We start from the raw sequence: 22,518 nt of genomic DNA, 5'->3' as shown, positions 1-22,518 counted from the left end.
ACCTGACTGAGCTCCCTGTACAGACGACCTGAGACAGTCTTAGTGTGTCAATAATCTGCGGTTGTGTTTGTTCTGTTCTCAGCTATTTTCTTATGTATAAAGGGACAGACATTGGAAACTCGTCTGATATAAATCACGTTTCCTTGCGCAGACTCATGTTTCACACTTTTGAACAGCGCTGGCCTCTCCGGCTCCCTCTTTTGTTTCGTTCATGCAGTTTGTTTGGCTTCATGTCACCACCTGCAGCGTCAGGCTCTCAGTTTTGTTCAGAGCAGCAGGTCTGAGAGGAAACGCCATTCAGTACGAACAAGGCGATCCCGCTCACAGGGGCTCAAACACTGGTGCGTGACCCTGAGGGGGTCACAGACGTCTCTGGTTGTTTTCTAGAGTGTGTATCACCCTGCTCATCTGCTAATAATGCTAATACATAATACTGAATATCACTTAAATATTAAATATTTATTTAAACTACAATAGTTAAATCAAAGAGGTTTTATATAAAGTCTGTCATCAATGACTTTGTTTTAGACTAAAAACTGAATTAGTTTGATTTGTATCCGAAACACGCTGCACAGGTCAGGTCAGATTATATTTAAACTTTACATTTGGGATACTGGGGGACGTACTTGTACCTAAACCTTTCAGGTTAAGTAGAAAGTGGGCGTATTTTGCTCATTTCACGTCCGCTGTTCTTCTAAATGTGTTCTGGAGATGACTAAAGTGGCTTTCCATGAATAACAGTTCAAAGTAATCCTTTATCTGAGCTTTCATGGAGCTGTCTGAAATAAGCTGCTTTAGCTTCTGTCTCTTTAACACCTCACTCACAATTTAAGCCCCCTGTCTTCTGATTGGATGACTTCAGGAAGCCTGCTGAGGGGCAGTACTCTGCACTGATGAGCTGTGCGGCCTACACCTGTGAGATGTGATGATGTGATTATTTTTTAAGAGTCCATCAAAATTTCCGAACATTATTTCATGTCCCTGAACACGGCGTTTCACCCGCATGTACTGATTCACGCCCATGTAGCCACGCCTCTTATAAAACAAAAGTTCAAATTTGGAGTTGGGAGGTGTTGGTGATGTTATCGCGTGTGTGAGAGACGTTTTTTATTTCTCGTTTTTCAAATACATTTAAACGGTGTCACTTGGTTAATGTTAGTAAGACTTTAGTTCGGGTTAAAACGCGACGCCTTTTGAAGCTTTGTCCCCTTCTTAGTTGCCGTGGTAACGCCTCTCTATTGGACAGACAGTAAACATAGTTCCCACTAAAACACATCGCTTACAAATCTGTAACATTCACGGACATTAACGATACACGTCAGACTTCTTTACTCAGCCAGAGGTGTCGCCCCCTGCTGGACATTAGAACAAATGCAGGTTTAAGCTCTTCAGTCAGAAAACACACAGTGAACACATGCTGGCATTTATGAGCAGAACACTTTAGAGTAAATGTCCTCAGCAGTTAAAGTAAACAACCTACTCTTATAACACATTCATAGAAATATCCCATGATGCACCCAGATTTGATTGGGCTGGTCATGTGATGTTTAACAATGACATCAGAAAATGTGTGATGAGCTTTGCTTTTTTATTTTCTTACTCCATGAGACCTCTGGAGGTCAGAGGTCATGGAGTCCAGGTGATGACCTGGATGGCGGTCTGAGTGGCCCGCCGGATGTCCTGGTCCGGCCCCGCAGCCTCAGCCTTCTTCTCCAGCAGGGGGAGCTGCTCCAGGAGGAGGCGGAGGCCGTTAGGAGCCTCAGCCAATGAGGTGAGCGCACGAAGGACGTACATGATGAGGGCCTTCCTCCTCTTCTTCATCTCCTCCTCGTCATCGTCCCCGTGCTTCTCAGACAGCAGGCCGAGGAGGACGGGGAGGACGTCCAGGTCCAGGCACCGCTGCTTACCTGCAGTCACAGATACTTCTGTGTTTGAAACATGGAACTAAACTGAAGCTGGGTCGATACCTTCAGACTGATCGTGGATGTAAAAACCGATTTTACTTAAACTGATCCTGATTCAAAGTTTGGAGTTTCTGAGTTGAGGGTTGTGGAAGCCGGTGTGCGTTTGTACCTGTGGTGATGATGACGGTGTTCATGATGACTCCTGCAGCGTTGGCTTGAACCTCCACGTCTTTGTCCCGTAGAAGACCGACGAGGACAGGAAGGACCTCGGCATCCTCGCAGACCTGTCGCTTCCCGTCCATGGGAACGCTGTAACCAGCAAACAGTCGGTTAAACCAGCGCACGGCGAGGAAACAAAAGCACAGCCTGGATCAGAGCGAGCTGATCTACCTGAGTGCCATCATTGCTGCGGCCGCCTCTCGGCGGATGATCGAGGATCGGTGGGACAGTTTGCGTCCCAGCAGCGAGACGCCATCGGAGGCCAACCCCGGCAGGGCGTCCAGCCTGGAGCAGTGGGTGAGGGTGGAGAGGAGCAGCAACTGCACCTCCTCATCTTCCTCCTTTGTGAGTTTCAGCATCAGTTTAGACACCAGAGAGAGGAGAGCCTCTGCTCCTGCAGGGCGGCATGGAAAACCCACAATTAAGCCCTGAACTGTCCTCATGAACGCCTACAGACGTACGAGTGCTGCAGCATGTGACCTGCTGCCCTGAGGACACGCCCCCTGACCCCTCAAACATCATCTTAGTCCTCAATCATTAAACTCCAGGTTTGAGTTCAGCCGCTGATGCTGGGAATCCGAGCTTACCTGCAGGCAGCAGAGCAAGGCGGCTCAGCACTCGGTGGACGTTCCTCCTGCAGGAGAACGAGGAGTCGTCCAACAGCTGACAGAGAGGAGGGAGCAGGGAGGAGGCGAGGACGGCCTGCCTGCAGGAGGAGGCGACAGGACACACACATGAACCCTGAACAGCTTTAAAGCTCCTGAACTTTCAGAAAGATTCAAAAAATGACACAAACGGATCCGAACAAATATCCTAAATTTATCAAAGAAACTCTGCTAGTTAATGTTCCACAGGCAGACGCAACTCTCATGATTTAGCTCTTATGTGATGCTTTATTTATCGTAATAATTTTAAAAAAGGTAAATTCTTTGTTTTTAATAGGTTATTAAATAAAATTGAAAAGTTATTTCACAGCGTTAATAAAAAAAGTATTTTGTGTAATTTGGTGGTTTATTTATTGTCAAATAATTTTAAAAAGTTGTTCATTTGTGTCGGACATTTATTTCAATGTCATGTTTAAAAGCTCCATAACACAAATAGAGCCAAGCTTCAGCTTCACCTGGACCTCACAGCTGGGACACAGCGCCACCTGCTGGTGGGGCCGCAGCACAGCAGAAACTGAGAGCCCAGCAGTTCAGATTTTCTCTTCATCGTTCTTTCATTCTGCTCACACGTCGCATCCTGTTTTCCAGAACAGCCGTTTGTCAACTTTTCAGGCTCAACATTTTCTCTCCTGTCTGAAAAACTCCAAAACAAGATTCTGTTTGCTTCTTCGTGATGAACTCGAGTGTTTGAGCGGATCTTTGGTCTGTGATCGACTCCAAACACGTTTGTCTTAAAGACACGAGAAGCTTTATTTACTATTTTTGGTAGTTTTTGGTTGTCATTTTTGTGTATCTGTTGTTTTGCATTATGTGGTTGTTTGATCTGTTTGCCTCTTTATTGCAATTGTGAGTGTTTTGCTTTCCTGCTTTTCCGTTTTAAACAGAATGACCCGATGACCCCGTCTTCCTCCTGGTGCTGTGCCTGTTTGTCTCGGTGCACGTACCTGCCGATGCTGTGTGAGGTCAGCAGGTGAAGAAGCTCACAGGTTTTTGCTTTGACTGATGGATCTTCATCCCTGAACAAAACCTTCAGCTGCTTCAGATAACCTGCAGAAGAAGAACCAGTTTGTACTTTTCCCAACTTTCCTCCATTTTAGTCACAGCAGACTTCAGAGTGGGCCGGTGCCACCCCAAGTCCCACCTTCAAACACGCCAATAACAGCTAGTGAAACACCTGAAGTCCTCAGGTTATGTTTTATAGTTTTCAAAAGCAGATGTCCAGCACAGTGTCACGGCTCCTCCCTTCTCTCCCTGATTTCCCCTGAACTGCACACCTGTCCTCCCTGTGCAGAGGGCGGACCTTACGGTGACCCTCTGAGCTCTTACCTCCGGTAACAGCCTGGTGCAGTCGGTCCGGCTCGTGCACCAGGTCGCAGAGTGACGTCAGAGCCCGGAGCCTCGCCGCAGCCCCGGCCCGCAGCAGCTCCCCGAACAGCTGCGGCACGGCCCGCCGCCCGAAGGCCACCGGAGCCCGGGTCGGGTCCGTGAGCGCCCCGGCCATCCGGGACGAAACTCCGCGTAGAGGTGAGAGAGGGGGCAGGTTAATCGATCAGGAGCACACCGGGTCCGCTGGTCAGCCGATCAACGCTCACCTGTTGCCTAGTAACCGCATATAAACATCAGGCCACTGTGGTGATGCGTTTCAGGCCCGTAGGACTTATGGGAACCTGAGTTTTCAGTTTTATTTGTCATATGCAAGTTAGCACAGGGTCAACATTGCAATGAAATGTGTTTGACGAGCAGCAGTCACTCAGCAACATGATACAGTAGGAGAAAATATAATAAAATAAAATAAAATAATAAAAAAAATAGAAAAATAGTAAGGAGCAAAATATTAGAGAGACATGGCAAAAGAGAAAAGATGACTAAATATATATATGTATCTATAAATATATGTACACTAGTGATTAAATAAGAAAGTCTTGAAAAGAAATATGACGGGAGGGCAGATGGGATATTGCACAGGAATGAGCAGCAGAAAATCACAGTATTGCACTTTTAAATATAAATATCAATAACAATAAAGTGGAGTGACCAGTGCAGATTAAACAGAGTACTTGTGAAGCTGCAGGTAGCTTCTGAGTGCTGTGTTGTGTGTGTTTAAGTGTTGTGGTTGAGGTGTCGTGTGGCTTGGTGGTAAAAACTGTTTTTAAGTCTTGTAGTCCGAGCAGACAGGCTCCTGTAACGTCTGCCAGATGGTAACAAGGAGAACAGCTGATGTGCTGGGTGGCTGTGGTCCTTGGTGACCTCCTGACTGGTCCTGTTATTCCGTGATCGTTTGTTTAAATTGAATAGAAACACAATCATCAAATCAAACAATCGCAAAAAATAAAGCGGAAGCAACACCCGAAGGAGCTACTGCCACGGAAACCATCCAGTGAGGGTCCCGGTGTAGCTTCTGTGCTGTTTGGTCTAAGGAGCTTGCAAAGAAAAGCGTCTGGACTTCTTTCACTTACTTGAAGACGTTTCACCTCTCATCCGAGAAGCTTCTTCAGTTCTAAGGTCAAATGGTGGAGAGTCCCAGATATAAACCTAGTGGGAGTGACCCCCCACAGAGGGACAAAAGGACCCCTGATGATCCTCTAATCGCCTGAGCCAAGGTGGGAAACTGGGCGTGGGTCCCAATCAGCCAGAGTTTCGGGTGAGCTCATTGTGAAACCTGGCCCCACCTTATCATGCGAATTCCTGAGGTCAGATGGCCCAGGATGTGAGTGGGCGTTAAGGCGTCTGGGAAGGATCTCAAAACTGGATTATAGATGGCAGAGAGTTGGTGTCGTAAACCCCGCCTCTGTTCAAAGATGGTCGCTCACAGTGGACATAGATGCTTCTTTCACTCCTCTTTCAAACCATCTGTCCTCTCTGTCCAAAATGTGAACACTGGCATCCTCGAAAGAGTGACCTTTGACCTTAAGATGCAGATGGACTGCTGAGTCTTGTCCTGTGGAGGTGGCTCTTCTGTGTTGTGCCATGCGCTTGTGAAGTGGCTGTTTGGTCTCTCCGATGTAGAGGTCTGGGCATTCCTCGCTGCACTGTACAGCATACACCACATTGTTAAGTCTGTGTTTTGGGGTTTTGTCTTTGTGATGAACCAGTTTGTGTCTGAGTGTGTTGCTGGGTCTGAAGTGTCAGAATCAGAATACTTTACTGATCCATGGGGGAAATAATTTTTAAACAAACATTAACAAGACAGACAATACACTAACTAAGAACAGCACCATATATATACATAAAAGTCACTTATTAATAAATAGCTGAAAAAGAAACATGTGTAGCTGTAGCAGCAAACAGTGTGTTAAGTGGATGCGTTGTACAGGGAGATGGCCACAGGCAGGAATGATTTCCTGTGTCGTTCAGTGTTGCATCATGGGTAATCTCAGTCTCCCCACAACATTGCTGGCCTTACGGATCAGTTTATTGAGTCTGTTGGCATCTGCGACCCTCAGCCTGCTCCCCCAGCATGCAACAGCATAGAGGATCGCACTGGCCACCACAGACTCATAGAAAATCCTCAGCATTTTCTGGCAGATGTTGAAGGACCTCAGTCGCCTCAAAAAATAGAGACGACTCTGGCCCTTCCTGTAAAGTGCTGTGGTGTTTTTAGCCCAGTCCAGTTTATTGTCAATGTGTACTCCAAGGTATTTATAGTCCTCCACAATGTCAACACTGACCCCCTGGATTGAAACAGGGGTCAAGTGTTTCCTGGTCTTCCTGAAGTCCACGATCAGTTCCTTGGTCTTTGCCACGTTGAGCTGCAGATGATTCTGCTCACACCACGTGACAAAGGAGTCGACCACAGCCCGGTACTCTGTCTCATCATCCCTGCTGATGCATCCAACCACCGCAGAGTCATCAGAAAACTTCTGAAGATGGAGGTCTCTGTGCAGTGGCTGAAGTCTGTGGTGTAGAGGGTGAAGAGGAAGGGGGAGAGGACAGTCCCCTGTGGTGCCCCTGTGTTGCTAATCACCTTGTCAGACACACACTGTGGGAGACGTACATATTGTGGTCTTCCTGTCAGGTAATCAACAATCCAGGACACCAGAGAAGCATCCACCTGCATCGCTGCTAACTTATCACCCAGGAGGGTCGGCCTGATGGTGTTGAAAGCACTGGAAAAGTCAAAAAACATGACCCTCACAGTGCTCGCCGGCTGGTCCAGATGGGTGTAGACACGATTGAGCAGGTAGATGATGGCGTCCTTTGTTCTGAGACGAGGCTGATAAGGCTGATCCAGATGTGGTCTTACTATGGGTCGCAGCTGGTCCAGGATGAGCCTTTCCAGGGTCTTCATGATGTGGGAGGTCAGTGCCACGGGCCTGTAATCCTGGGGGCCACTGGGACGAGGTGTCTTTGGTACAGGGACGAGGCATGATGTCTTCCACATCACCGGGACCCTCTGCAGACTCAGACTCAGCATAAACAGTTTATGAAAGAAGTGCACTGGGATGTCATGCTTGGAGAAAACGCTCCTGAGTTTCTCTGATACACCAGCTACATAGGGGATGACAATGTTGTTGCATCTGTCCTTCTTATCCTCCCTCGCTGGTGTCTGATCTTCTTTTCGGTGCCTCTTTGCTGACTTTAAGAACGCCCAATTACGATAACCATGTTTTCAGTGCTTCCTTCACATGTGTGTGTTCCTTCTTTTCCCCTTCAGGCTTAGAGGGAACATGTTCTGCCCGGTGGTGTAGGGTCTTCAAGCAACCCAAAGAAGTCCAGACGCTTTTCTTTCCAAGCTCCTTAGACTATGATGACCTGGATGACTGAGAACCTTCACAGACAAACGTCTGTGCTGTTAATGCTGGACGAGGTTTGGACTCTGGACCCTCATTCACACAAGTGCGCTCTTCTATGCTTTGAGTGGTTACCAGTTAACATTCACCTCACAGTGTGACACACCTCTGTGTCGGCCGTCTGCTGGGACTGAACCAGCTGATGTCAGCTGGGGTCACGACCTCCGTCCTCCTCATGTGTTCAACTCTTCTCCTGTGACATTTCTCATTATTACACATAACCTCTCTCTGCTTTGGTTTCTTTGCATGTGTCGACCGGATGAGTTGTTACAGAAAGAGAATTTCATTGCAACATCACTTTTACAAACATATTTAGAAAACCGGTAACGTGTTCAAGACTTATTTTACCCGCTGTGAGCTGCAGAGACTGAGACAGTGCTAAGACAGTCAAAACTAATCCACCCTGTGAGAAAAGAGCCCACTGAACACAAATCAGCGTGATGAGAACTACTGATGATGAAAGGAAGCATCTTTATTTTAGTCTGAGCCCAGTCCCATCTGCTAACATGGAGGAGGCGGGTTTATGACCTATACTGCAGTCAGACACCAGGGGGCGATAGAGACGTCTGGGCTTCATTTTTTGGGAGCTATTAGGTCGTCCATGTTTTCTACAGTCATTGGTCAAACCTGTGGGAAAAAAAGAACTTAGGTTCTCTTAAACCTGAAAAAACGTATTGAAATTACTGGAGAACATCAGAACGCGGCGATGCTGACGTCACTGTTGGATTCGTTCTGAGGTCGACACACGAAGGCAACAAATAAAAGGAGAGAAAATGAAACGTTTATTGTGTGAAGCTGTTGGACGAGGTGAACGGAGCCCTCAGTTCAAACATAAATGAAACATGAGAACATGAAAAACATTCAGGTTTTCATTTTGGAAGCAGAATAAGAAAAACAAAAACCTGCCTCCATCCGATTCTCATCCAATCAAATCAATAACCAACAAAAAAACATTTAAAGACAAACCAAAATCATTTTGTGTCTATTTCTTCTTCTTCTTGCTCTTCTTCCCTCCCTCTCCCTGCTGAGAGCTGGTGTCGCCTCCTCCGCTCTTCTGGGTCCGAGTCTTGAGTTTGGGGATCATCTCTGCGACGTAGATCATCACGTCTTTACCTGCGATCACCACAAACGGCACACCTTTACCTCGGCTAATGTCGTCTACGCGCAGCAGTGTCCTTTCAAAATAAAAGCACTCACGTGAGCTGAACTTCTCCTGACACGGGCTGCCGTCCGCCTGCTTAATCTGAACTCTGACCCGACCTTTGAACTGGCCGTCCCTGTTCCACTCCCGGGGGTGGATTTTGTTCTGGAAGAGACACAGAGTCCGACCACGCTGTGTTTTACAGAGTGTGTGTGTGTGTGTGTGTGTGTGTGTGTGTGTGTGTTCTCAGGTGTTACCTCCATGTAGACGTTCATCCCTGCAGCCGCCAGCACGTCTCTGATCTCAGTGCAGGACGGATTCTCCACCGCCTGCAGACACAGCAGCACGTTCACACTCAGCACGCCACTTCCTGTCTATTTTACTTTAGTACATTTGAGCGAGCAGCAGATGTCCTGATGCCCGATCAGTCATCCAGGTAAAGAAATCCCAAAAGGTTGATTCTGTTCATCTGGATGTTTTCAGTGGGAGAAACGTATCATGATGACTAACAGCTGCTGATCAATGACCCTGATCTTTGATCAATGGTCATGAGAATTTGCATATCATTGATGATAAGCTGACCTCCAGCCCACTGCTCATGGACAGAATCAACCTTTTCACAGTGAAACTTTTTGTTTCAGGGTTTTTTTCTCCATCTGGTCTTTTTTTTTTTTTAATCCAAGAGTTTCTTCACTTTTATCTCGCGTTTCAGTCGACTGTAAAATGCTTTAAAAGAAGATGAGTTAAGTTCAAAGATCACAGCTCAGGTTTCAGAGGTAACATCAAACACGATCATTCAGGCTTATCAGAGGCTGTTTCCATGTTATGCTACAAACACTTGTGCCTCATGATTTTTACTTATTTAAAAAAACGAATCTTCCAGCAGTCGTGCGTCTCCTGTAGACGCACAGCACGAGCTCTAATCATCTTTATGCCGTTTTCATCTACAAAAGCATGTGACACAGGCTGCGAGCTGCGAGCGTACGTAGTCATCAAACACATGAACGTTAAACCGTCACCTTCTCCGCGGAGATCCTTCGTCCTTCAGCCAGCGTCTTCTTACTGTTGATGTAGATGGGATAGAGGCAGACGAACCTGAAACAGACGACGCAGCGACTCAGTGACTGACGGCCGTCCTCATGCATGAAGCCGAGCGCGCTAAGTAAGAACGCTCGGCTGGAATCACTCACCAAATGGTAAAAATGGTAAATGGCCTGCATTTGTACAGCGCTTTACTCAGTCCGTAAGGACCCCAAAGCACTTCACACTACATTCAGTCATCCACACATTCACACACTGGCAATGGCAGCTACGTTGTAGCCACAGCTGGCCTGGGGCGCACTGACAGAGGCGAGCTGTCAGTGCGCCCTGCCTCTGTCAGGTCTTTCAGATCCTGTTGATCCACTGGAGAGTTTTTTAGGCCTCACACTTCTTCTTCTGTACAGTTTTTCTTTAGACTTCTAAATAAACGCTCCACACCACGCTGAGATATGCCACGTTATCAGCTCTTTGGGAATCAGCGTGTTGGATCAAAAATACTATTTTATGTCAAAATGTGATGTTTTTGGCATTTTTCACAGACTCGACTAAAGAAACGGTCTGCTATGTGTCGGCACGGCGCGGGTTCATGCCTTCAGCTGGGAGCTGTTTTTAACGTTTCAGTGATTCGTAGGTCAGAGTTCAGAGGCTTCATCAAAACAAACTAACAAAGATAACAAACACACACTATAAAAACGGGCAGGAACAAGGACTGGGCTAAAAATGAGGGAAGACAATGGAGGCCTTCTGGAGAACTGTTGCTCAAGAGCACTTTAAAAGTTACAAGAACGTCTGTCTGCTTGTAAACAAAACAAAGACATGAGACCTTTGTCTTCCAGTTTGGTTTCTCCGCTCTTCACTCAGATCTCTGTGGTACCAGCTCCTCTGACTGAGGAGGGAAACATCCTGTAAGCTCCACAGATCTGATCAAACTCTCCGAACCGGAACGTTCAGCAAACTTTCTGCACATTAATGTGACTCTGATCACATTTCGTCCCTTTAGCTTTAAAAATAAGGCGGTCTGTAAACATCAAGCTTAAGCTTCTAATCACACGTCATGCTTAAGGATGAGGACCACAGGCCAAACTTCATGTAGAAAATGCGCAATTTAACTTTCCCTCTGTTCCCCGTGACTTTACACACAGCTCAGTACAAAACGATTTAAATATCGGTATGAAAGACATTTCACTAAAAGTCCTTTAAAAACTCAGTGTCAGCTTATCCTAATGTCCTCGTTTCACCGGCGTTTCATCGTCGAGGTTCGGCTCTGAAGTGAACATTTAAACCTTTAAAACAACCCTTTTCCGTGGAGCTTCAGTTAAAAGCTGCGGGACTGTATGCCGAACTGAAGATCAGCCTCCCAGGATCCACATGAGTGCTTCAACATCTTAAAATAAGCACGTGTCGTTTGTAGGTGCATTGTTTCCTTAAATGTTTAAAATTCTCCACAAGAGTCCGCACGAGAAACCGGCTAGCTCTGTTAGCTGTAGGTTAGCCAGGGTCCTGGACTTACCGCTCTTTATCCGCGGGGTTCTGGGTGAGATGAGCCATGGCTGTCGCTGCTCGGGGACTAAACGCACCGTCTGATCCGAGCCTCTCAGTAATGGACACTAATATGTTTGTAGTATCACCTCACATACACACAGGCTACCGTAAGGATAACGCAGCCATACGGCCACACTGTTGACAACAGCCGCTTCTCTTCTTCGGCTTCTGTATTTAGGCAGAATACACACAGCGCTGGGATGTTGCTGCCCTCTACTGTTTGTTTGTCAGCTCCGTTTTGACATGAATATGAAACCTGTCAGTGAAGAAAGAAGCTGTAGACTCTAAGGCTTATGTCACATGTGAGCTGTAGCCTCAGCTTCTTGTTGTTAGCTGACAGGTGTGGCCCACAGTGTGGTCTTCTGCTGCTGTAGCCATTCTGCTTCATGGTCTGATGTGTTGTGCTTTCAGAGATGCGCATCTGCATAACTTGTGTATAAGGAGCGGTTGTTTGAGTTACTGTTGCCTTCCTATCACCTGTCTCGAGTTCATTCTACGAGCCAGTTTCACCCAGAGAACTGCTCCTCACTGGATGTTTCCTGTCTCAGCCGCTCTCTGTAAACCACAGCAGGGAAAAGTCCAGCAGTGTCTGAAATACTCGGCCCGTATCAAGAGCCTCGTCCAGTCATCCTCCTGATGCTCAGTTTGACTCCAACAGGCTGTTCTGACCATGTCGACATGCTTTAACGTTGCTGATTCATTACAGGCTGATTAAATGATATTTGCATTAACGAGTAGTTGAACAGATGTACCTAATAAAGTGGCTGTTGAATCCATGTAACTGTTCAGCACTTTGTTTGAAAGTGCTTTATAAATAAAGTTGTTAGTATTATTATTATTGTTGTTGTTAAAGCAATGCAGAAAAACTGTAAATGAATGTGCTGACAGCCTCCTGCAGCTGTCTGTACTCTGCCAGCCACTTCACATGTTATCAGTCATTCACTTTCTACACTCCTTTATGGCTGAAGAATTGTAAAATATTATCACATTTACAGCTACATAAACATTTATTATTAGCCAGCCATTCCTTTAAGCAATAAAACACAATGAAAACACCTCAGTGGACGTAAAAGTGCTGCAAGTAAACATAATTCCTCTGAGGACAAATATTCCCCCTAAGTATTATTGTTGTGTTTGTTTCAGGCTGGGGTTGTTTAATTACTTTTTAAATACTTTACATGTCCAGGACAATATTTTATAAATCATGTTGCAGATGTTGTCCTGTGAGAACAGCTGCTGATGAACATCAGGGAACAGTTCCCCCTGCCTGGGATAGGTTTACTGGGTTAACGTGTGCTGCAGCGGCCAGGACTGTCTCAGGCTGGAGTTGCCCGGGTGAGAGGCAGTGTGCTGGGCTGAGTGTCCCCTCAGCTTGCTGCTCTGTACGAGAGAGTGTGTTCCCTGCGCCTTCTGGTTAGGGAACGGGTCCTGACTTTACCTGTGCTTCTGCACTGAGCAACAGTCAGAGTCTTGGAGTCCGTGGGTAGGATGGTTGAGGGCGCTCCACCCGGGGACTCTGTCATCTTGGATGTGCTTGCTCATTGGACGTCATATGATTGTATCATTGTAGGGTCTACTTTACAGTATAAAGCACCTTGAGGGGACTGTTGTTGTGATTTGGTGCTGTCTAAATAAAGCTGAATTGAATTAAATTACTATGTGATTTTCTACATTTCACAATGGACTAAGAAAAAAAATCCCATTCACTTGACATTAATATTAAAATAATACATAATACAACTGCGGCCTGTCCAGGCTGTGCCCCGCCTCTCGAGAGCCCTAAGACGGCTGGGATAGGCTCCAGTGACCCCGCGACCCTGAAAAGGATAAGTGGAAGGGAATAGATGGATGGATCAGAGTGGTGGTTACACTTAACATCACCATACAGCACAAATCAGTGACAGTAAATGTTTATTGTTCAACTATTACAAAATATATGTGTCTATAGCATTAAAAATCAATTTTAATGTTGCCAGGGAGATGAGTCCACATTACAAAACAGCTCACACTCTCCACCTCTGAATAAGCTCAGAAATTTGCAGCCGTTACAGTAAATAAAAGCAATAAAAGACGATCAGTGTTATGTCAGGTACATGTTTGGTAAGAACTCGACTAGCTTGTTCAAGCTGTGAAATTCACACAGTGTCTAATGATCCACGGTGGTAAATCCCAACGACACCAAGTGCAGTTCTTTTCTTTGGTATTTGGCACGTTTGTCCACAGTTTGTCGACTTTGTGTAATTTAAAGATGTTTGAAGCTGAACGACTCCTCGGTTACTCTGGGTAACTGAACCAGACACATTCAGGATCTATGATTACAGGAACTTTCCTTTAGTTTTCAGTTGATTAATAAACGTGACAGATTTAGAGTTTAGAAAGCAAGAATACTCATGATTAGCTCAACATTTAGAGTAACTAGCAAAGTGAGTATAATTATAAGTATAAAAAGAACTTATTTGTGAAATCACATGTTTAAAGAATGTGTGACCTGCAGCAGCAGCGGTCTACATTACTGTTGGTGCTGACTCTGCTTCAACATTAGTTTCATCTTCTTTTTGTCTTTTTGGTTTTTGTGCTTTTCTGATTAATTTTCGAGACCCTTGTAAAGCAAAAGCCAAGTGGAAGACAAGATGCGAATAACCCGGGTTATGATCGATGACCAAAGTGATTCCTTCTTTCTATACTGGCACTCTTGCAGCAGCATGTCCACCGACGCCTCCACCTCCCTGAACACCAGCACCAAATGGCCACATTCATCATCATCACTAATCCAGCCTCGCAGTGCAATCCTTACAGTTGATTGATCGAATCCAAAGAAGGTCAGCAGGACTCGGTCAGATAATAGTTGGCAGTCAAACTCTGGACTTGAATTTGAGCTCAGGTACAAAACATCTGTGGCGTTGTCTGTTGCACAGTTGTCTATGGTGACTGAGCCGTTGCTGAAAGTGAACATGTAAATGTCATTTCCATCACCTCCAACCAGATAATCTCCACCGGTGGACACCAAGATGTCGTTACCATCTGAGCCTTTGAGAAGAGAACTTTCATAACCAGAGACTAAGATGTCCGAATAGATGGTGCCGATCACAGTTTCCACATCCTTCAACACGTCGCCCTCAGCGTCAGCATGGTGGCCTTGGCCCGTCAGCAGGTTAACATAAACCCCTTCACCCTTCTCATGATCACCCCGATAGAGAACCGAGTCTCTGCCTGGACCTCCGTCCACCAGATCAGCTCCTGGTCCAGGAAGGAAGACGTCCCGGCCAGAGTTTCCCATCAGTGTGTCATTCCCATCTTCACCATAAAGAGTGTCGTCTCCTCTCCCACCAATCAGGATGTCAGCTCCATTTCCTCCTACCAGCGTGTCATCTCCATCACCTCCATCCAAGGCGTCGTCCTTCCACCCACCAATCAGAGCGTTGTCTCGGTTGTTGCCTATTATAACATTAGACTGGGAGGGGCAGCCTTGCACTGTGTGAACCTCTGACAGATTTCTCTGAGCGCTGAGGTCCAAACGACAGTCCACCTGAGACTGTGTGAGAGTCACTTTGAAAGCTTCTACCTGATAGAAAGAGTCGTCTTCAGATGAGTTTAGAGACTTGAGTTTGAAATGGACGCCATCAGAGCTCTGAAATTCTAGATGCTGATGTTTTTCACCATTAGCATAATTGTAAAGAATGAATTCTAATATTTCCTCTTTTTTCATGATTCTAACATGAACATCATCTCTTGTTGAGTCCATTGAAACTGTTGAGTCCAGTATGACTCGACTTCCATCAAGGAAATCCATATCTACCAGCACAGTGTCAGTTTTCTGATCTTCTGCAAAGTTATCAATGATTACCATGTTTTCATCCCCATGTTTGATTATGTAAGTGTCTTTGCCTTCCCCTCCTATCATCAGTGCCCCCCCGGTGTGTGGATCCAGTAAATTCTCATTGCTGTTTCCAACCATGATATCAAATCCTGAGGAGCCGTACATTTCTTTCACTGATTCAACATCATTCATAATCATCACTTTCCCCCAGTGCATGCAGTTGCCTCTATCAAAATAAATCCTTGCTTTTTGATGAGAGTATACTATCTTTTTATAAAAATACATGCATAGAATGTCATAGTTTACTGGAAGTAGTTCAGGACTCAGGTTTCTGTAGTCGATGGTTAAAGGCAGCATTAAATCCCGTCCACAGCTGCTGATGCTGGGCTTCAGTTCAGCTGTTACTCCATCACTGGTCTTGATCTGCAGGTGCTGATAATTCTTTGATTTAAACCAGTTCTGTAAAATAACAGTTCTTCTGCCGTGTACCCGAATGATGATGCTCTGACCTTCACATCTACATGTTATATCCTGATATTGTTCTTTAAGGAAGAGCAGGTCCAAGGTTAGATCTGGTGATAGATTGTTGATGGTTTTCACTCCTTGTCCTGCTGTGATAACGTACCAGTCCTCTCCTCCTCTCCCCTCAATGAAATCATCTCCTAATCCAGGGACAAGAACGTTGTGTTCTTTGTTTCCTTTGATGACATCGTTATAGTTTGACCCGCGGACCTCTGTCACGCTGTCCAAAGCATCATTCTTCTCAAGGTCCACCCTCAGAGGAGACGGGGAGCTGCTGTAGTCAATGCTGAGGCTCTTTATACATGTGGTGATGTTCCTCTGCAGGCAGTCAGCTTTGTTATCCGACACTGTGAAGGTGATCAGATCCTTTGTAATGAACAGTAAGTGTCTGTGTGCTGATGACCTGAACCAGTTCACTACAGTAACATGAAACACTGTGCTGCCATGGTGAGCCAACAGATGAACATCATCACGTTCTACTCTGACTCCAAACGTATGAAGATTTGCTTCTATGATGGCCAGGTCAGTTTTCTCGTCTCTGGAGTAATTTTCAATGAGCACAGAGGAAAAGTTTCTGCCTTTCACCATGTAAATGTCTTCTCCTTCAGCACCAATCAGACGATCTCGCCCTCCTCCCCCATCTATCAGGTTCCTTTCTCCATTTCCAATGAGTTTATCATCATACTGAGACCCAAAGATGTTTGTAACTGTGTGTAAAAGTGGCTGTGATGCATCAACAACTTCACCTTGTGTCTTGAACATCTTGTTAATCCCTCTGGCCACCAGCTGAACTGAAGAAACCACCGTGGAGGAAATCTCAAATAAGACTCCGTCTCCTGACATCATGTCCATGTGACGATAATCTTCTCCTAAAAACCAGTTTTGTATTCTTACAGTATGACTGCCCTCATACGTCAGCACAACATCGTTTCCTGATTTAGACACAGAAATGTGGCTGTAGTCGACACTGAAATGCAGAGTGTCTTGTGCTCTGTAGGGATCGTAGTTGTTAATGATCGTTTTCCCTCCATTCTCAGGAATGATGTAGGTGTCCCTTCCTCCTGAGCCTTCAACATGACTTCTCTGTGGACCGAGGAAGAATGTGTCATCCCCTGGTTCCCCATGAAGTCTGTAATAGTAGCTCAACATGACTTCAATCATGTGTTCGTCCTGTGATTTCTGAACTGCAAAAAATCGATTAGAGTCTCTGTTTCCCCTGTATGTCCCGTACCTCGAATAGGAAACAGCTTCATAACCTGAAACCACTGTCACAGATCCAGCTGGTATAAATATAAGTACTTTTTTCTTTAGTGTTTTGTGCTCTAATCCATGTGACTCTCCCAGACCAAGAATTATATCTTTGCTTCCATCTGTGTTAATGCTCCAGCATTGTCTTCTTGGACTCTCATCATGAGAAACAAAATAGTCCATGCAGAGCTCAGACTGACCCTCATCAGCGAGGCAGAAGTTAATACCGCCTCCATTCCAGGAGGAGGCGCCAGCAGCAAAATCAATGGCTGTCGTTCCATCCTGTTGCTTTGTGACTTTATAATATTGGTGATAATCTGAGATCTCTGCAACAAGTCTTCGTCCCTCCTCAATTTCATCATAACGCCAGTCATAAAACACACTAGCCACATGTATAGCAAAGTGCATGATCCCTTTTCCCAAGCCAACAAAAACAGCAGCTATTTTGTCCAAAACTCCAGCGTCCGCTGGGAGGCTGTTCAGTTCATTCTGGATGCCCATATAAACATCATCAATGGCCATCCGCACTACTGATAGAGCCAGATTTATAGGTGCGATGAAAGGTGCCAGTTCAGGCTGAACAAGCTCAACAACATCTAACTCAACCATGCCAAAATCGAACGCAGCATCAATGTATCCCAGAGCATCTCCTCTCTCCAAATCTTGTTCTACATTGTAGATCCCAAATCCAATTCCCACTATTGGTATAACTGTCATAAAACGCTTCATTGCAGGACTCCTCATGATTGCTTTTGCGATTCTTGACTCTGAGGTCAAAGCTTTGCTTGCAATAGCAGATGTTGTCATAGCCGTCACTCCATGAGCCGTCTGCAAAGACCCCACCACACCATCTTTGATGTTTCCCTCTTCAAAGGCACGAGCAGCTCCTTTCAGTCCCAGCATGAGACCCAGAGCTCCAACAGCAGTTCCAGTCCTCTCTACATACTTGTTAACCTGATGGGAGGCTGCTGAACTGTGCTGCTCCATCTCATGCACTGATGTCTCAATGTTCTTCCACATCTTTTCACTGTAATGTTGACTCTGTGGTGATAAATCAGCCCTGAACTCCTCGGGCTCAGCACCAGCTCTCTCTGACACGAGCTTACATACAAACTGTCCGTTTTCTATTCGGGCTGTTCCCTCCTGAAGGTGCATTCCTGCCAGAGTTTCACCATATTTGTGCTGTAGTGCAGCATGGACCTCTTCAGCCAACGATGCAGATGCTCTCGAGAAATAAGATTCATGTTTGAAGGTATTTTCTAATTCTGAGGCTGAATTCAGGTCTCGCATTGTGACGGAGCCATCATCGTATCCTCCCAGTGGTCCAGATGCTTGTGTAATCTTGAAATCCGTCATTGTTTTGTAGGTGTTTGAAAGTTCAGTCATGTGTTTCACCACATCACTTTCACCATTACCAACGGTTTTCTTCCATTCTTCAAAGAAGTTACCCTCTCGTTTTACAAGTTCAACAAGGGCACCCTTGAGCTTCTCCTCGGCTTTAAGGAATTTTTTTTGATGATTTGTTAATTTTCTGGAATCTTCAGGTGTTGCTGAGCCACGTTCAACAAGGGCACGCTTAAGCTGCTCCTCGGCTTTACGGAATTCTTCTTGAAGATTTGTTAATTTGCTGGAATCTTCATGTGTTGCTGAGCCTCTGAATCCTCGTCTGCTCGGGTCAATCCAACTGCCTCCTCTTGCCATTGGATGATTGTCAAAGAAAAAATCCAGACCTTTCTGTCGGGTATTATCGTTATTGTTTCGAACCAGATCCAGGGCCATAAGAGTCAGAGGGAATGTTCGGAAATTTCTCGCAGATTCAGATATAACTGTTGCAGTGAAATACGTGGTGAACCAGGCCTCCATGGACAGTCTTTCGTAACCTGTCAGATGTCCTTTAAAAACATCTGGGTGCTCTCCAAAAAAAGTTTTTTCTACATATTCAGCATATCTTTGTTTTTGTTGGTTTTTTTCTTCCTCATTCTCTACATTTTTAAAAATGTTTTGTCGCATGTCTGGGTATTTCTCTTTCCCCGCCTGTTCATTAATACATTTCTTAATATCATCAATTACATTATTGTTTCCTATTTGATTGTTGTCAAGCTTTTTTCCAACTGGATACACGTACAGACTCTTAGGGTTAACTTCATATATCCAGTCATTGATCTTCAGGTATGTAGTCTTTTCTTCTCCATTCTTTGCATAATGACGTATTATCTTTTTTATATCTTCTCCTGATTTGATCTCATAACATTCTTTAAGGAGTTTATTTTTTTCACCTTCATTATCTATCCAAGTAATAGTTGTTTCAGGTTTCCCATTTATAACCTTTGTTTCTCTTTTCCCTATTTCATAATCTCTTATTTCTCCTGGATTGTTGACACTGATTTTCTCTGGTTCTGGTTGATCTGAGTGAAAGATTCCCCAAGACAGAGCCTCGAGTTCATCAATGGCAGATTTCATCTCGTTAACTTTATTTTGGTCAATCTCCTCAAAAACCTCTGGGTTAACAAACCTCTTTGGTTCATCTGGCCAGCTGTTTTCTTTTATAAAATTTTTTGCTGGATTTTTGATGTCCGTGTTTTCTTCTCCACCCAGAAAGTTTCTTTCATTGGTAAAAACAGCCTCTCCTTTACTTCCAGGCTCGTTTCTCATTATTACATCTCCGTTGCGATCAAGTGTTGCCACCACTTTCTTGCTGTTGTCTTTATGTCTCCATTGCAGCCCCTCTGGAGAGATTTCCTGAGTGATTTTCCTTCCTGTGTGTGTGACTTGGACGAGAGCGTCCCTTACATGAAGCTCTGTCTTGATGTTATTTTCATGGAGGTCCCTCAGCAGAGTTTCCATGAATCGTTGGTCTGATCCAACCTCACAGGCCACCACACTCGTTGTTTTGATTTTATCGCTGCCTCTGTTTGTCCTTTGGATGATTTGTGCCACCTCTCCTGAACTGTATCCAGACAGTCTCATTTCTCTTGCGTTGTCTCTTTTACCATGACCTACCAGCACCAGTCTGCTGTCCTCTGACAGAGACACTGGTTCACCGTGGATCAGTTTGGGTCTTTGGTTTTCATCAAGAACATAGACAGAACTAACTGCTGGATGTTTCTCATACAAATATTCAGCAGCTCTTCTGACCACAGGGTCATTTTCCATCATTACGATCTGCTGGTGGTCATACTGTGTGGTGTGATCAGCTGGTCTTTGTGGGATTTTGTAGCTGGAAACGGAGTCAGGTCGATCCATCACCTGGTAAATCTGCTGATTGTTCTGGTTGGTTTCTAAGACTGTTTGGAGGCCGCGGAGCATAAAAACCCGAATGAAGTTCTGGTGGAACTGTGTGGTTGTGTTTCCATCAAGAGAGAAAACTGGAGCTGCTTCCAGAGATGGTTTCAACATCAGCTTTGCAAGTGAAGCTCCATCAAGTCCAGACACAGTTTGTCCATCTTCTGAAACACTTCCAAATATTTTGACCACAGTGTAGCTGTCTGCTGCTGGTACACAGGAGTCGTTGAACAGGCAGTCCTTGGTGACTTTCACGGAGTAATGAGGATCCTTGCTGTATTCCTGCTGGACTCTGTCACTGGTGGATTCCTCTGTGTCGGTCATGATCAGAAGCTTTTGGTTGTAGCTGTGGGAGATCTCTGAAGCACCCAGCAGCCAGTCTTGTACCTTCTGTTTCTCGATATGTACCAAGAAGGTGTTAAAGTCCTGAAAAATGAAGCAAAGAGTGAAATGAGAGAGAGCTCCAGGATAACTGTTTTGGTCTCAGTTAATTTCTATAAGGTGAAATTTCTGAGCATTTTTTGGCTCTGTGGATATAATGTGAAGAATCTGTTCTGCTGAAGTAAACCTGCAGTTTGAGCCTGACGCTCAGTTGGCCCTGATCAGCTGTTTTGGTCTCATCAGTGAGGACCACCAACAGGTAACATAAGTGACCCCCGTTTATAAGAAAATGTACACAACACACACACCAGGCTAGTTATAGTTAATTTAAACTAAACTAAGAACTAGATCCTGGATGCATGAAGGAGCGTTTCTGCAGGTCCTTCCTCTCTGCAGCTGTCATACACACACACACACACACACACACACACACACACACACACACACACACACGCACATACATAGTGTTTCTTATATGCCTTACACATAATAATATAATTATAATTTCAATTTTTCAATGTTATTTATATTTCGCCAAACAGTCGCCTCAGGGCGCTTTATATTGTACAGTAGATCGTACAATAATACATACAGAGAAAAACCCAACAATCATATGACCCCATGATTCAGGGTCACCTGGTCCAGCCCTAACTATGTGCTTTAGCAAAAAGGAAAGTTTTGAAGCCTAATCTTGAAAGTAGAGATAGTGTCTGTCTCCTGAATCCAAACTGGAAGCTGGTTCCACAGAAGAGGGGCCTGAAAACTGAAGGCTCTGCCTCCCATTCTACTTTTAAATACTCTAGGAACAACAAGTAGGCCTGCAGAGCGAGAGCCAAGTGCTCTAATAGGGTGATATGGATATTTCTAATTTTAGAGATGTTGCACAAATGGAAGAAAGCAGTCTTACATATGTGTTTAATATGTGTGTTGAAGGACATGTCCTGGTCAAAAATGACTCCAAGGTTCCTCACAGTGTTACTGGAGGCCAAGGTAATGCCATCCAGAGGAAGAATGTCACGGCTGGCGGGGTGAGCCGTGTGGTGTAGGAGAAAAAGGACCCAAAATGCAGGCCTGGTGATGAGAGTGATGTTTTATTTACAGAAGTGGAGCGACCGAACAGGCAGTGAGAAAAGACAAATGACTGAAAAAACCTAGACTGGAAAAACTAAATGACAAACCTAAGCATGAAACGTGGGCTGAGAATGCAGAGAGACGTAGTTACACCGAGAAACACAGACGATCCAACGATGAACAGAAGCCAACACACAGTATAAATACACACTAGGTAATGAGGAGATGACATGCAGGGGTGGACACAGCTGACACTAATGGACATGATGAGAAGCAGACCTACAAAGTAAAACCGGAAACACACAGACTGTTTTACAACAAAACGCAGGGACCTGAACAGAGCACAGAGGGGAGACACAGGTAGGGATAATAAACACGACAACCAACCCAAAGAATTAATACAGAATCAGAAGAAACACCAAACACAAGATGAAACCAAAAAGAAACACAAAACACTGGGTCAACGACCCAGGATCATGACAAAGAATCTGGTTAGAGACCATATTTCTAAGCTTTTCAGGGCCGAGCACAATAACCTCAGTTTTATTTTCTGAGGTTTGTGTTATTATAGTTTTGCAATTTCTAATTAACATTTCTTTATATTTCACTTTTCTTTTTACAATTTAATTTAGTTTCAGCCAAGTATTTATTTTTAGTCTATATAATTATCAGTATAATTATGCGATTGGAACCCTGACTGATGGACAACAGGTGACTCTAACTAAAAAGCCAGATGGCAGGACTTGATTAAAAAGCAGTAACAGGCAGAGTAAGTTACAGACATGTTGGACTTGCATTCATTTTGATAGGAGCTGATTAAAGCTGCTGGCGGCAAAAATATAGAGTGAGGGTTGTTCGTGTTCCAGCGTGAGAGAGGAAGCAATTTGCCTTCCCG

At 44.9% G+C, this 22,518-nt stretch overlaps 3 protein-coding genes across 4 annotated transcripts in view; all 3 read right to left on the bottom strand.

Moving 5' to 3' along the window:
• Positions 1–1,316: 1,316 nt before the first annotated feature.
• rsph14 (radial spoke head 14 homolog) lies at positions 1,317–4,421 on the bottom strand. The gene is made up of 6 exons (XM_026187739.2): positions 4,115–4,421; positions 3,733–3,835; positions 2,711–2,829; positions 2,295–2,517; positions 2,074–2,213; positions 1,317–1,907 (listed from the first exon to the last, which is right to left on the bottom strand). The coding sequence occupies exons 1-6, from the start codon at positions 4,287–4,289 to the stop codon at positions 1,627–1,629; spliced, it is 1,041 nt and encodes a 346-aa protein (XP_026043524.2). The 5' UTR covers positions 4,290–4,421; the 3' UTR covers positions 1,317–1,626.
• Positions 4,422–8,029: 3,608 nt separating this feature from the next.
• srp19 (signal recognition particle 19) lies at positions 8,030–11,653 on the bottom strand. Of its 2 annotated transcripts, XM_026188702.2 has the most exons (6): positions 11,271–11,604; positions 9,739–9,814; positions 8,977–9,048; positions 8,776–8,884; positions 8,545–8,691; positions 8,030–8,205 (listed from the first exon to the last, which is right to left on the bottom strand). In XM_026188702.2, the coding sequence occupies exons 1-5, from the start codon at positions 11,306–11,308 to the stop codon at positions 8,561–8,563; spliced, it is 426 nt and encodes a 141-aa protein (XP_026044487.1). In that variant the 5' UTR covers positions 11,309–11,604; the 3' UTR covers positions 8,030–8,205; positions 8,545–8,560. The 2 variants fall into 2 exon arrangements, with proteins under 2 accessions (XP_026044487.1, XP_026044486.1); XM_026188701.2 differs by lacking the exon at positions 8,030–8,205 and having other exon boundaries at positions 8,344–8,691; positions 11,271–11,653.
• A 1,543-nt stretch (positions 11,654–13,196) lies between these two features.
• Positions 13,197–22,518, bottom strand: part of LOC113034150 (uncharacterized) — a 31,653-nt gene continuing 22,331 nt past the window's right edge. Inside the window, exon 6 of the mRNA XM_026188512.2 lies at positions 13,197–20,597. Within this exon, the coding sequence (XP_026044297.2) occupies positions 13,887–20,597 (6,711 nt within the window). The 3' untranslated portion in view covers positions 13,197–13,886. The remainder of the gene's footprint in view (positions 20,598–22,518) is intronic.

This window comes from Astatotilapia calliptera, chromosome 12, assembly GCF_964374335.1.
Source record: "Astatotilapia calliptera chromosome 12, fAstCal68.1, whole genome shotgun sequence".
NCBI classification, from domain to species: Eukaryota; Metazoa; Chordata; class Actinopteri; order Cichliformes; family Cichlidae; genus Astatotilapia; species Astatotilapia calliptera.
This window is presented reverse-complemented; position numbering and strand designations above follow the sequence as displayed.

Bases quoted from the DNA above. Each gene is read 5' to 3' on its own strand.
- srp19 (XM_026188701.2), bottom strand. From the start codon at position 11,308: ATGGCTCATCTCACCCAGAACCCCGCGGATAAAGAGCG. The intron at 9,815-11,270 runs GTAAGTCCAGGA...CGTCTGTTTCAG, and splicing joins AACCCCGCGGATAAAGAGCG to GTTCGTCTGCCTCTATCCCA. The intron at 8,692-8,775 runs GTGAGTGCTTTT...TGGTGATCGCAG, and splicing joins TCAGGAGAAGTTCAGCTCAC to GTAAAGACGTGATGATCTAC.
- rsph14 (XM_026187739.2), bottom strand. From the start codon at position 4,289: ATGGCCGGGGCGCTCACGGACCCGACCCGGGCTCCGGTGGCCTTCGGG. The intron at 3,836-4,114 runs GTAAGAGCTCAG...CTTCTTCTGCAG, and splicing joins GCACCAGGCTGTTACCGGAG to GTTATCTGAAGCAGCTGAAG. The intron at 2,830-3,732 runs GTACGTGCACCG...CTCCTCCTGCAG, and splicing joins ACCTCACACAGCATCGGCAG to GCAGGCCGTCCTCGCCTCCT.